This window comes from Leucopleurus acutus (assembly GCF_964270905.1).
Source record: "Leucopleurus acutus genome assembly, chromosome: 19".
Taxonomy (NCBI): domain Eukaryota; kingdom Metazoa; phylum Chordata; class Mammalia; order Artiodactyla; family Delphinidae; genus Leucopleurus; species Leucopleurus acutus.
The window spans coordinates 5236013-5250523 of record NC_139161.1 but is presented as its reverse complement, the minus strand read 5'-3'; the positions used below and the strand labels follow the sequence as shown (position 1 = coordinate 5250523).

General features: G+C 49.4%; 1 protein-coding gene across 3 annotated transcripts in view; it reads left to right on the top strand.

The window, feature by feature from the left end:
• The window catches only part of SLC39A11 (solute carrier family 39 member 11), a 342388-nt gene that overhangs the window by 99413 nt on the left and 228464 nt on the right, over window positions 1–14511 (top strand). For 2 of the 3 annotated variants that reach the window (XM_082860152.1, XM_082860154.1), the window contains one exon: window positions 3892–4033. In XM_082860152.1, the coding sequence (XP_082716278.1) occupies window positions 3892–4033 (142 nt within the window). The remainder of the gene's footprint in view (window positions 1–3891; window positions 4034–14511) is intronic. The other variant, XM_082860153.1, reaches the window with a different exon arrangement.

Here is a 14511-nt window from a genome sequence, read left to right as displayed (position 1 = left end):
TAAGGCTCTGGTAAACAAACAAACAAACAATGCAGCATCCCGTCCACCTGCAGTGTCCTTGCTGCGTGAGCAGACAGGGCTCCAGGGAGTGAGGGGTGGTGTCAGGCCTGCGGGATGAGAGCCACCTTGGCCCTGCAGGTGCTTCCTGACTCTCCCCCGACATCATGGACATTATGATAAAGCCATCAAGGCACCGCTGGTGTCCCTTGCCAGGCTGTTCCTTGAGATTCCAAGGGATGTATTTCTCTGTTTTCTTCGTCAGCAGTTGAGAGTGAGGGAGGGGATGTTGGAATCCTGAAGGGAGTCCGAAAGGAGCCCCGGGAGGCTGGCCGGTGCCTGGGCTCAGGGATGCTCAGGGAGCACCGGGGCGTAGAAGCTGCCCCCCGGCATCACCCTGTGGGTGTTCCCCACCCTTCCCAAGGCCACATGTGGGACCGAGTGCCCAGGACGGGGGTGGGTACAAGTGGGATCTGCTGGGGTTCTGTCCAGCTTTTTAAAAGGCAGCCTCTAAGTGAAGCTGGGGTGGGATCGTATTAGTACACCCCGCCCCCAGCACTGAAATAAAGCAGTACAGCCAGCGGAATGTAGGTTGATGAAATGGTCGAAGGATATGGCCGGCAGGGGGGTCGTGGTGTGGGGTGTTTGCTCTCCTGCTCCGTGCCTGAAACCCCATCTTCGGAAATCAGTGTGGCTTGTTCCCTTCCGTTCAGGTCACTACTCAAACACCACCTTCTCAGAGAGACCTCCCTCAGCACCGTATCTGGAGGAGCCCTCCAGCTTTGAGTTTCATAATGAGATGCTAGGGGATGCTAGAAGAATGCCTGTCATGGGGCTTGAACCTGGTACACATGACAATTGTCCTATGTAACTATGGCAATGAGTTTGTTTTTCTTCTCAACATTATCCCGACCTGGCCCTCGACTTTATAATTTATTGTTAGTTTATTGTGTGTCTCTGGAAGATCCGTGAGGAGAGGGGACTTGGCTGTTTTGTACCATCAGGACCTAAAATGGTTCTGGTGCACAGCTGATGCTTAATATAAGTTTGCCAAACACATGAAAGGCAGGCTTCCTGGAGGAAGCGGGAAAATTCTTATCTTGACAATAAAAAGAGGGTCTGTGCATTCTCAGCATGACCAGCAATACAGGGGGGTCCTCATCGTCCTAAATCTTTCTGAAGCAGAGGGTTTCTCAACTTCAACACTGTTGGCATCTGGCCGCATCATCCTCTGTGGTGGGAGCCGTCCTGCATGACATGGGGCTTTTAGCAGCATCGCTGGCCTCTACCCACTAGGTGTCCACACCCTTCTTCTCCCCCACGCCCACATACAAAAACGCCCATTGCCAGATGTCCCCTGCGGACAGAGACACCCCAGTTGAAAACTGCTGTCCTCGATTAATACCAGGGTCTCTCCCAGCTGCACCCGCCTGATCGGCCCCCGTCAAAGCAGCAGCCCTGAGCGTATTAAGGTGGCCGATCTCTGCTGTAATGAAGTGGTTCTCATTCCATATCCTTCCCCCAGCTCCGCATCAATCACATTCTAAAAAGAAGCAAGACAAAGGAAGAAACACCCACCGACGCACGCACTCTCCTAGTGAAACACGTCTTTCACGGCTGCAGTGATTCCTCAGATGTCAGCATGAGATGTAGGATTAGAAATAATTAAAGCTTATAAACAAACAAAGAGCTGCGACTGTGTGGCCCGAGGCACATGGCACAGACACCAGCTGTCACTCAGTGGGGGTGGGGTGGGGGGAGACGCTGGCCTTCCCCAAGTTCCTTCTGTCCCCAAGAGTCGTCCATCTGCAGCGTCAACCTTGACTCATACAGTGGGACGGTCTGCCTCTCTTGGTGCCTCTCTCAGTGACAGAGCAGGTGAAATCCCACAGCCCCTAGGATTCTACAGAGGGTCCTAAGAACTTTAACGAGGGCAGCTCAAACCACACCACCAGGCTTTTTTTCCCATTTAAAACAAAGTTAAAGGAGGTGTCGGTACCCTTATTAAAGTGCATTATAAGGGAACTATATTCCATATCCTGTGATAAACCATAATGGAAAAGAATATGAAAAGGAGTGTGTGTGTGTGTGTGTGTGTGTGTATAAAACTGAATCACTTTGCTGTACAGCAGGAATTAGCACAACATTGTAAATCAACTATGCTTCAATTAAAAAAAAGTGCATTATAGGACTTCCCTGGTGGCGCAGTGGTTGGGAGTCCGCCTGCCGATGCAGGGGACACGGGTTCGTGCCCAGTTCTGGGAAGATCCCACGTGCCGCGGAGCGGCTGGGCCCGTGAGCCATGGCCGCTGAGCCTGCGCGTCCGGAGCCTGTACTTCGCAATGGGAGAGGCCACAACAGTGAGAGGCCCGCGTACTGCAAAAAAAAAAAAAAAAAAAAGTGCATATTATAGAATACATTGTAAATAAATGATTAGGACAATATCAATATATTGGAGAAATGAGAGGATGTGAGAGGAAGCGTTTATGTTCTCGTTCACATTTAGTTGGACAGAAATAATGAAGTAGAATGTCAGAATCATTAGTTTCTCTTTCTGATCCCTGATCAACATGATGATGAGAAAACAAGAAGGGGTGTGTGTGTGTGTGTGTGTGTGTGTGTGTGTGTGTGTGTGTGTGTGTGTGTGTAAGACACAGCCAGGCATAACTTTTGTGAGATTCCTTCATGAAACTTACCCAAGAAAATAGTTTTAGTATTTGCTTATGAATAGATGGATTTCAGTGATTGGATTAATAAGCCTTCTTCTCTCCCCTATTAGGGACACACGTTTATTTATTATTAATTAATTAATTAATTTGCACTGGGTCTTAGTTGTGGCAGGCGGGCTCCTTAGTTGAGGCTTGTGGACTCCTTAGTCGTGGCGTGCGAACTCTTAGTTGCGGCATGGATGTGGGATCTAGTTTCTTGACCAGGGATCGAACCCGGGCCCCCTGCATTGGGAGCGCGGAGTCTTGTCTACTGTGCCACCAGGGAGTCCTGGGACACACATTTTAAATGGAAACTTCTGTTTAGAACTATTTTTGCCTGGTTTTCAAAAAACATCTGCTGTTTCTTTCCCCATCGAGGTGATCCTGTTCACCGTCCCTTAGGGTCAGAGGGTTCCTGCCCATGTCTTTGGAGGAGAAGCTCACAGCCCCGCTGTAGGTTCACTTGTTTGCTCCTCCTGTGTTCCACTGGAACATAAGCTCCATAAGAGCTAGAACTTCGTTAGTTCACCAAGTATCCACGCCGTTGGCAGTCACTAAATATTTGTTAAATAAACATGGGGGTCAAAATCAAACTTTGTGTAGTTAATGCAAAAACAGTCAAAATGACTGGTTATGTACAAAGCAGAAGGGTGACGTGGTGATCTAAGGCTGTCTGGGCTTGCCTCCAGCTGTGCTGTGTCCTCCACGACTGTCACTTGCCCTCCTTTGAGGTGCTTTTGTTTGACTCTCGTCCCCTTTTGATCTCTGGAGAGGTGGTGACCTTGGTTCCTGCTGCGAGGCTGCCATTGAGCGGACCTGCCCTCCAGGCTTCTTTTGACAGTTGGGGAACTGAGTCCCTTCTGCCATCTGCCCAGTGGTGATGAATCGTGGAGGGAGGGGGCTTTGATGTTCGACCTGATCCTTCCCAGTGTGTGTTTTTCCCATTTCTAGGATCAGCACCGAGGCCTCAGTTCCCGCTGTTGTCATCCTCAAAGTTCTGCAGCCAGAAAGCTTGTCGCCTTGCTCTTGACTCAGCCCAGCCAGACATCTGGGTCTGGCCCGGGAACTAGGCTGGCCCGGGGCTCTCGGTAGAGAAGGGCAAAGCACCTTGGCTGCCGGGAGCTGGAGGGGCCGGGGGAATGAAGGCAGACAGGTGTTACAGTGATGCCCCTGCTTCTCGTTTCAGGGTGCAGCAGAAGACCCCCAGATGGCCCTGGCACTGAATCTCGACCCTGCGTTGATGAAGAAGTCTGATGCTGAGGGTCCCAGGCCGTTCTTCCCCGAGAGTGAACTTTCCATCCGGATAGGTAGAGCTGGGCTTCTTTCAGGCAAGCTCCCTGCTGCAGACCCTGGGCTGAGTGAGACAGCGGAGACTCAGGCCTGGTGGCAGGAGGGATGGCAGGGAAATGCCAGGTGCTCTGTCCTGTCCTTGCAAAGTACCCACCCCACTGTCGCATGGCGCTGAGCCAGGGTCTGGCCCCGTGCTTTCCTTCCCCATTGGTTCTGCAAACCACCTGCCTAGTGCACAGGAGGTAACAGGGCCTTTTGATTTGCTCTTCCAACTTGGACAAGTGGGCAAGGGCCACTCTGATGGGACTGGGCTGGTTTGGGTTGGAGTGGATGGGCACCTGTCCCTCTGTCTCCGCCTCCCTGACGGACCCTGGATGTTCCTTTCCATTTACGTGGCTTTCATCTTTTTGGTCCATCTGGGGAAACTGACTGTTGCTCTCACTGATTGAGTTTGGAGCCAGAAGACCTGAAAACACTGATGGCAAAGTCGTGCCTTTTGTCTTAAGTTAGAGGGAGTGCGTCCCTCAAGAGGAATAGGGTAGGAATTCCGGAATCTCTGTCGGGGGAGTGCAGACTGGGCCAGTGCCCCCTGAGAAGGAGTTCAGAGGATTGTGCCGGTTTCCAGTCTCCGTGTAGGACTCCCCGCTCCTTGCCCGGTCATGGCTCACCCAGGGCAGTTGGCTAATTTAAGCACCAGGAGAGGTGGATGCCTGTTTTTTCCTTTGCATTTATTCAAGTCCCACGTTTAGCGGGCAAGCGCCACCGCCCTCCCCCCCCCCCAACGCTGTGAAACGTTTGTCCCTCCCCCTCCCCACTTCTGTAAACCTCAGACTCGGGAACTAAAACCAGGCAAAGGATGTTGAGAGTGGCTGTCTCCTGCCTCGCTTGGAGTTCTCCCTTAGGTGCGTCAGAGAGAAACAGACTGGTGACCAGTCGCTGTCTTCACATTAGTGATTTAAGGAAGAAAGTCCTTTCATGTTTCTGGGCTGGGACGTTAATTTGCTGTTCCCACCCTGTGTCGGCAGAGGTGATCTCTAGACCGCGGTACAGTAAACGTACAAAAGTTACAGCGATGCCCCGGCCAGTTCTCAGTTCTCTGCGTTCAGCTAATGTCCTGCATGAATTATTCATGGAGAACTCGAATACCTTCTCCACTTGGGTTGCGGCTCACTGCCGCCTACCGCTTTGGATGTGGGATGTAATCGGGAAACGAAAATCCGTGTAACGTGAGCTCAAGTACTAGAGGGTTAGCACGAAAACCTGCCCGCTGTGTGCAGTCAGTCTTGTCATTCATACTCAAATCAGGACCACTCGGTGTTGTCTGCTGTTCTCTTACTGGAGAGTCAAGAGCTGTCCAGTGACCAGCGTGGGGCACCATCCTCCAGTAGAGATTGTCATTTTCCATGCCGAGTTGTGGGAACACAGGGACAGGAGGCTTCCTCTCCATTCTCCCCAGCTATCCTGTCGTGGAGCTCCTGTGATCCGCTATGAAGACATTATGGTCCTGATTCTTTTTTTTTTTTTTTTGCTATAAAAATAGAATAGGAGGGCTTCCCTGGTGGCGCAGTGGTTGAGAGTCCGCCTGCCGATGCAGGGGACACGGGTTCGTGCCCCAGTCCGGGAGGATCCCACGTGCCGCGGAACGGCTGGGCCCGTGAGCCATGGCCGCTGAGCCTGCGCGTCCGGAGCCTATGCTCCGCAATGGGAGAGGCCACAGCGGTGAGAGGCCCGCGTACCGCAAGGAAAAAAAAAAAAAAGAATAGGACCACCTTTTAATTTATTCTGAGGCCAGTAATACCCTGATACCAAATGGATATCAAGGCATCACAAGAAAACTACAGCCCAGTATATTTTTTAATAAGACAGAAATACCCAAATCACTCTAATGCCATATTTACGTTCCTAATTCTGAGCCTTCTCTACGATGAAGAAATTGGCTAGATTTTATTCTATCCCATTTTTTTCAATCTTCAAGGCCACAGGCGGGAAGATTCGGTGCCTGTCAATCGATCAAAAAAAAAAAAGGTAAAAAGGGCGATCCCTTTGAGATGAACCTTTTCCGCTGGGGCCATGGGAATATAGGGCCAGCGGCAGTTGACTTTCCTGGAAAGTCTCCCAGGATTGCTGGATCTTCTTGGCCACCCCAGTGTGGAGCCGTGAGCGGAGACTGCGTGGGAGACGATGCAATCCCATCCTCTGCTCAGAAACACCCAGGCATCGCCTGTTACCAGGTTACCAAGCAACCCTCAGTCGTTGTTGCTAACTGTTCAGATACAGAGGCAAATGCAGCCTTTGGGGGAGCACAGAGATGGTTTGCAGAGACCGAGGGAACCAAGCCACCTCTGGAAAGGTTGCTGTTCCTCCTACCTGGGCACACCTGTGGCTGTCAGGCAGTTGAAGACTGTACAACTGGTAATGGCTATTTGATGACTGGCCTTGTGCAGATCAAGTCTGAATACCTGTTATTTGTACCATCTGGATTTGCCCTTGAGCTAGCTGTAAATGGAGCCCAGAGATGGGTTTAATGGGTGTTTAGTAACATCAGCCTTTAAGAAGTAACGTTGGCGCTGCTGTTATAATGTCCCATAATTGGTTCAACAAGAGGAAGAGCCAGAAAATCCAGGCTGTGGGAGAGGAGGTCCGGCTGCTCTGAGCATCGCCAGCAGCCGAGCTGGGAAACGCATTTATGCATTTGTGAGTGCTTTCCTGTGTGTGTCCTGGTGCCAAACGTTTTACAATATCAACTGTTCTCAGGGCCGGGGATATTTTGGGACTTAGCTAGACCAGTCCAGCTAAGTCAGTCTCTCTCTCTGTCTCTCTCTCTCTCCCACCCCTCTCAACTATTTATCTCTCTTCAGCTAGCTTTCTGTTAATTAATTACTTAAGGAAGTAATAACATGCATTACAAATAAAAGTAAATTTTCTTCCACCTTCAGATCCCTTGCGGTCTAGGTTCCCATCTCAGGCACAAACACTGTTTCCAGGTTCCTGTGTCTCCTTTCAGAAATACTATGTTTAGGCCATCATACTTGGCCCGCTCTTGCGGTCTAGGTTCCCATCTCAGGCACAAACACTGTTTCCAGGTTCCTGTGTCTCCTTTCAGAAATACTATGTTTAGGCCATCATACTTGGCCCGCCCTTGCGGTCTAGGTTCCCATCTCAGGCACAAACACTGTTTCCAGGTTCCTGTGTCTCCTTTCAGAAATACTATGTTTAGGCCATCATACTTGGCCCGCTCTTGCGGTCTAGGTTCCCATCTCAGGCACAAACACTGTTTCCAGGTTCCTGTGTCTCCTTTCAGAAATACTATGTTTAGACCATCATACTTGGCCCGCCCTTGCGGTCTAGGTTCCCATCTCAGGCACAAACACTGTTTCCAGGTTCCTGTGTCTCCTTTCAGAAATACTATGTTTAGGCCAACATACTTGGCCCGCTCTTGCGGTCTAGGTTCCCATCTCAGGCACAAACACTGTTTCCAGGTTCCTGTGTCTCCTTTCAGAAATACTATGTTTAGGCCATCATACTTGGCCCGCCCTTGCGGTCTAGGTTCCCATCTCAGGCACAAACACTGTTTCCAGGTTCCTGTGTCTCCTTTCAGAAATACTATGTTTAGGCCATCATACTTGGCCCGCCCTTGCGGTCTAGGTTCCCATCTCAGGCACAAACACTGTTTCCAGGTTCCTGTGTCTCCTTTCAGAAATACTATGTTTAGACCATCATACTTGGCCCGCCCTTGCGGTCTAGGTTCCCATCTCAGGCACAAACACTGTTTCCAGGTTCCTGTGTCTCCTTTCAGAAATACTATGTTTAGGCCATCATACTTGGCCCGCTCTTGCGGTCTAGGTTCCCATCTCAGGCACAAACACTGTTTCCAGGTTCCTGTGTCTCCTTTCAGAAATACTATGTTTAGACCATCATACTTGGCCCGCCCTTGCGGTCTAGGTTCCCATCTCAGGCACAAACACTGTTTCCAGGTTCCTGTGTCTCCTTTCAGAAATACTATGTTTAGGCCATCATACTTGGCCCGCTCTTGCGGTCTAGGTTCCCATCTCAGGCACAAACACTGTTTCCAGGTTCCTGTGTCTCCTTTCAGAAATACTATGTTTAGGCCATCATACTTGGCCCGCCCTTGCGGTCTAGGTTCCCATCTCAGGCACAAACACTGTTTCCAGGTTCCTGTGTCTCCTTTCAGAAATACTATGTTTAGGCCATCATACTTGGCCCGCCCTTGCGGTCTAGGTTCCCATCTCAGGCACAAACACTGTTTCCAGGTTCCTGTGTCTCCTTTCAGAAATACTATGTTTAGGCCATCATACTTGGCCCGCTCTTGCGGTCTAGGTTCCCATCTCAGGCACAAACACTGTTTCCAGGTTCCTGTGTCTCCTTTCAGAAATACTATGTTTAGACCATCATACTTGGCCCGCCCTTGCGGTCTAGGTTCCCATCTCAGGCACAAACACTGTTTCCAGGTTCCTGTGTCTCCTTTCAGAAATACTATGTTTAGGCCATCATACTTGGCCCGCTCTTGCGGTCTAGGTTCCCATCTCAGGCACAAACACTGTTTCCAGGTTCCTGTGTCTCCTTTCAGAAATACTATGTTTAGGCCATCATACTTGGCCCGCTCTTGCGGTCTAGGTTCCCATCTCAGGCACAAACACTGTTTCCAGGTTCCTGTGTCTCCTTTCAGAAATACTATGTTTAGGCCATCATACTTGGCCCGCTCTTGCGGTCTAGGTTCCCATCTCAGGCACAAACACTGTTTCCAGGTTCCTGTGTCTCCTTTCAGAAATACTATGTTTAGGCCATCATACTTGGCCCGCTCTTGCGGTCTAGGTTCCCATCTCAGGCACAAACACTGTTTCCAGGTTCCTGTGTCTCCTTTCAGAAATACTATGTTTAGGCCATCATACTTGGCCCGCTCTTGCGGTCTAGGTTCCCATCTCAGGCACAAACCCTGTTTCCAGGTTCCTGTGTCTCCTTTCAGAAATAAATACTATGTTTAGGCCAGCATACTTGGCCCGCCCTTGCGGTCTAGGTTCCCATCTCAGGCACAAACCCTGTTTCCAGGTTCCTGTGTCTCCTTTCAGAAATACTATGTTTAGGCCATCATACTTGGCCCGCTCTTGCGGTCTAGGTTCCCATCTCAGGCACAAACCCTGTTTCCAGGTTCCTGTGTCTCCTTTCAGAAATACTATGTTTAGGCCATCATACTTGGCCCGCTCTTGCGGTCTAGGTTCCCATCTCAGGCACAAACCCTGTTTCCAGGTCTCTGTGTCTCCTTTCGGAAATGCTATGTCTAGACCATCATACTTGGCCCGCTCTTGCGGTCCAGGTTCCCATCTCAGGCACAAACACTGTTTCCAGGTCCCTGTGTCTCCTTTCGGAAATGCTATGTCTAGGCCATCATACTTGGCCCGCTCTTGCGGTCTAGGTTCCCATCTCAGGCACAAACCCTGTTTCCAGGTCCCTGTGTCTCCTTTCGGAAATGCTATGTCTAGACCATCATACTTGGCCCGCTCTTGCGGTCTAGGTTCTCATCTCAGGCACAAACCCTGTTTCCAGGTCCCTGTGTCTCCTTTCAGAAGTGCTATGTCTAGACCATCATACTTGGCCCGCTCTTGCGGTCCAGGTTCCCATCTCAGGCACAAACCCTGTTTCCAGGTCCCTGTGTCTCCTTTCGGAAATGTTATGTCTAGGCCATCATACTTGGCCCGCTCTTGCGGTCCAGGTTCCCATCTCAGGCACAAACCCTGTTTCCAGGTCCCTGTGTCTACTTTCGGAAATGCTATGTTTAGGCCATCATACTTGGCCCGCCCTTGCGGTCCAGGTTCCCATCTCAGGCACAAACCCTGTTTCCAGGTCCCTGTGTCTCCTTTCGGAAGTGCTGTGTCTAGGCCATCATACTTGGCCCGCTCTTGCGGTCCAGGTTCCCATCTCAGGCACAAACACTGTTTCCAGGTCCCTGTGTCTCCTTTCGGAAATGCTGTGTCTAGACCATCATACTTGGCCCGCCCTTGCGGTCTAGGTTCCCATCTCAGGCACAAATCCTGTTTCCAGGTTCCTGTGTCTCCTTTCAGAAATACTATGTTTAGGCCATCATACTTGGCCCGCTCTTGCGGTCTAGGTTCCCATCTCAGGCACAAACCCTGTTTCCAGGTCCCTGTGTCTCCTTTCGGAAATGCTGTGTCTAGGCCATCATACTTGGCCCGCCCTTGCGGTCTAGGTTCCCATCTCAGGCACAAACCCTGTTTCCAGGTCCCTGTGTCTCCTTTCGGAAATGCTATGTCTAGGCCATCATACTTGGCCCGCCCTTCTGTACCTTGTGTTTCTCAGTTAATAGCACATGTTGGTGTTTGTTTCCTGGGCATTCATGGATGCTTGCTCTTGGCCACGATCTTCCCTAATTAGTCCCCTCTTGATGGCCCTTTAGGGAGTTTACACTCTTTTGCTCTTATAAAGAAAGTGGCACAGAGCACTTTCACGCATACATCTCTATGGGCAATTCTATTGTCGAGTAAATTCTAGACACGAGGCCAGGGGTTCTGTACACCTGGGGTCCATGAGTGGGCGCCAAAGGATTTATGAACCTCTTGGAATCTAATGCAAAAAGATACGTGTTTTTGGAAGGCAAAGATCCACAACGTCCATCACACTTCAGATGGCTTCACGACCCCAGTGTTTATCTAGAACTTGGCTTTTTTGCCTCAGCCCCCCACATTTAGCCTCCAGTGGACTTTTTCTTTTTCTTTTCTCACTAGTACTCTCTTTAGGCTAAAGAAGGGTAGTTTTTTTTTTTTTAATTTAACATCTTTATTGGAGGATAATTGCTTTACAATGTTGTGTTAGTTTCTGCCGTACAACAAAGTGAATCAGCTATATGCATACATATATCCCAATATCTCCTCCCTCTTGTGTCTTCCTCCCACGCTCCCTATCCCACCCCTCTAGGTGGTCACAAAGCACCGAGCTGATCTCCCTCTGCGACGTGGCTGCTTCCCACTAGCTATCTATTTTACATTTGGTAGTGTATGTACGTCCATGCCACTCTCACTTCGTCTCAGCTTACCCTTCCCCCTCCCCGTGTCCTCAAGTGCATTCTGTATGTTTGCATCTTTATTCCTGTCCTGCCCCTGGGTTTGTCAGAACCATTTTTTTTTTTTTTTTTTTGCGGTACGCGGGCCTCTCACTGTTGTGGCCTCTCCCGTTGCGGAGCACAGGCTCCGGACACGCAGGCTCAGTGGCCATGGCTCACGGGCCCAGTCGCTCTGCGGCATGTGGGATCTTCCTGGACCGGGGCACGAACCCGTGTCCCCTGCATCGGCAGGCGGACTCTCAACCACTGTGCCACCAGGGAAGCCCCAGAACCATTTTTTTTTAAAGAAGGGTAATTGTTAACTGCCCCATTTCCATACGTTGTTTGTTCTGAGAGAGGAAGCTGAAACTTTTCAAGGGTTTTTTTTTTCATGGATCCATTATCATGGCAGGTGGAGGATTGTCTGTAATTTTGTGTACCTGTGGAAGGAACAGAAGTAGGCATTGTTCTCCAGGAGAGAAAGAGGTGGATTTAATTTGGGAAATTAGCTGTGAAGTGGCTTCTGTTTATTATCTATAAACCTTTGCAAAGCTTGTTGGGTGGAGAAGTGAATGGGGATTTAAGTCAGGCAAGAGTAAGCCGTAGGAAACTCTGGTTAGAAACACAGTTTTCCTTGACGCCTTATTCTTTTATGTTAGGAGAATTCACCTGGCAATGATAATTCTACCTGGACAGCCTGGCAGATGAGAAACCATGTTTTGCACAACAAAACCGACGCAGACCTAGCGTCAAGTGGCTTATAAGTTTGGAGAAATTGCCAGCTCCAGTCACGTGTATTCGTTTGTGTCTTAGGAATTCCTCATTGGTTGTGCTCCGGACTTGCTGGGTGGCATCTTCCCGTACAACTAGAGCTGATCTTGGGAGACAGAATTTGCCTTTTCCAGCTCAAGGTTCCCAAGTGCCCGACCCCCCGATGAGCATCTACAGGGCTTGTCCACTGAGAGTCAGGAAGGCGCTTAGATGTGCTCTGATGCCCTTCCCCCTCTCCAAGGCGCCCCCATCTCTCCTCCAGGTATCATACTGTCGTCTTTCAATCACGCACTTGGAATCATTCCTCTCCCCTATTTTCGCCTTTAAGTATCCTCCCTTCGGTGCCTCTGGGAAGAGACTTGATCAGCTGTTGAACGTGGAGGCGTCAGTTATCGACAGTGTTTTACTCCCGCTCATGTGTTACGTCTTAACCGGGGACAGTTTCCTTAGCTGAAGGGTTTTCACACTGGTTGGCCTTTGGAGGATTATATTTTCCAGCACTCGTGTGGGCCTGGGGCCGGGAAGCCGTCGCTGTGGGGTGAGATCCCTTCTCGGAGGCCAGCTGCCTGTTTGCTCTGTAAGACCAGCCACGTGTATTCAACTCCCAGCTCCTAGATTTCCTTGGCACTGAAATCCTTTAAAATAGCCGAATCCCAGGGAAGCAAAGAGGACTTTTTTTAAACAGCTTCAAGCTTCCTCTGACAATCACCTTTTTCTTCTCCCATATCTTCTAATTTTCCAAGTCTTCCTTGTCTTCTGTCACCGATATTTCCACTCAAATTTAGTACACTTAAATTTGATCAGGAGCCAGATGTAGCTCTTAGGAGAAATTTTGATTTTTTTTTTTTTTTTTATGACTAGGTCTCCAAAATAATGTGTTTAGGGAAGTCTCTGAGGGGTTATTCGTAATTTTGAATTTTTATCAGTAAGCTCTCTACAGATGAAAGAATGACATCACAGTTATTCATGTAATTTAATGTCTTGGCATGTGGTTTTAGCAATTAGACTCTTTTTTTTTTTTTCTATAACTGGTTGGTCAGGGGACATTTTCAAGTCTTCTCCTGGCCTCCTTGAGAGGAGTTGCCTGGGACCTGAAAGATAGGCAGGTCCTGGCTTTGCTCTGTCCTTTCCGGGTGAGGGCCTGTAACCTGGGCTTCTTCGTGCAAAAGGGCATGAACCCAACCTGTCAGCACATGGCAATAGCACTGAGGCTATTAGGCTATTAAAATATGCCACGTCTTAATTCCAAAACAAAAAACAAACCCAAAAATATTTTGCCAGAGGATAAAGAGCAAAGTGTTCAACAATAATAATTACCAGGAGCTCTTTAGCATCATGGAAGTTAAATAAAATAAGGAAGTAGTACAGAAATACCCTCCGGAACAGGGCTGTCTGTGGGTGGCCCGAGTGTTTTGGATCAGGGGAACATTATTAGGTGGATACATTTTATAGATTCTTCTGCTTCTGATGAATGTTACATTCTGCCTGCCTCAAATTTACCACTCCAACAGCACTTTTCCTGTTTATTTGCTTTTTTTTTTTTTTCCTGTCCCGATTTTCTGAGCTAGGCAGTTAACTTGGAGTGCATTTTCATGGGGCCCAGGCCTAGAGGCAGTCTGGTACTTGTATACGTTTGCTTGGGCTACCCTTACAAAGCACCGCAGGATGAGTGGCTTCTGCGGCAGAAATCGATTTTCTCACAGTTCCGGAGGCTTGAGGTCTGAGATCAAGGTGTGGGCAGGGTTGGTTTCTCCCGAGGCCTCTCTCCTTGGCTTGTAGACGGCCGCCTTCTCCCTCAGTCTTCCCTCTGTCTGTGTCCTAATCTCCTCCTCTTACCAGTCCTGCTGGATTAGGGTCTACCTGAATGACCTCATTTTAATGTAATTACCGCTTTAAAAACCCTATGTCCGAATACAGGTAAATTCTCAGCACTGGGGCTTAGGGCTTCAGAGCATGGATTTCAGGTGGACACGACTCAGCCCATAACAGTGCTTAACAATTGTTTTGAAACGTTGTCTTCCCGTGGATGGTAGCCCACCTGAAGGAACACCAGGTGGCACAAGCTCTTACTTGGTTCCCTGTCTTCCTTCCTTCCTCCCTTCCTTCCATCTTTTAAATTTTCTCACTGTATTTCTGTCTCTTTTATCTGTTTGTCTCGTACCTGGATGTGCTGGGAATGCTGAGTAAGTGTGGAAAAGAGTTGGATGAAGTTGGAGAGTTTCTCTGAGACAGCAGGTAGAGAGAAAGTCAAATGATTCGAGGCCTGATCTTACTAGGCTCCTGGCAGGTTTGCGGTCTCTGCTAATGAAATTAAAAGGGTGGGGCAATGCTGTCCACCGCCACCATCACCTGAAATGATCGGCTCAGGTTACTTCTAGGGAGTTATTCATATACATTGGAATGTGTAGGTGTGCTCTCCTGACTGTGTTGAGTTCCCAGGGCTGCCATAACAACGTACCACAAACTGTGTGTCTTCACAGAAACGTTTGCTCTCACAGCTCCAGAGGCTAGAAGTCGGAAGTCAAAGCGTCCGCAGGGCCACACTCCGATAACTTCCTTGATTCTGATAACTTCTGGTGGCTCCGGACGTTCCTTGGCTTGTAACCACATCACGCCAGTCTCAACTGCAGCTGTCACGTGGCCTTCCTCCCTGTGTGTGTTTCTGTGTGTCAG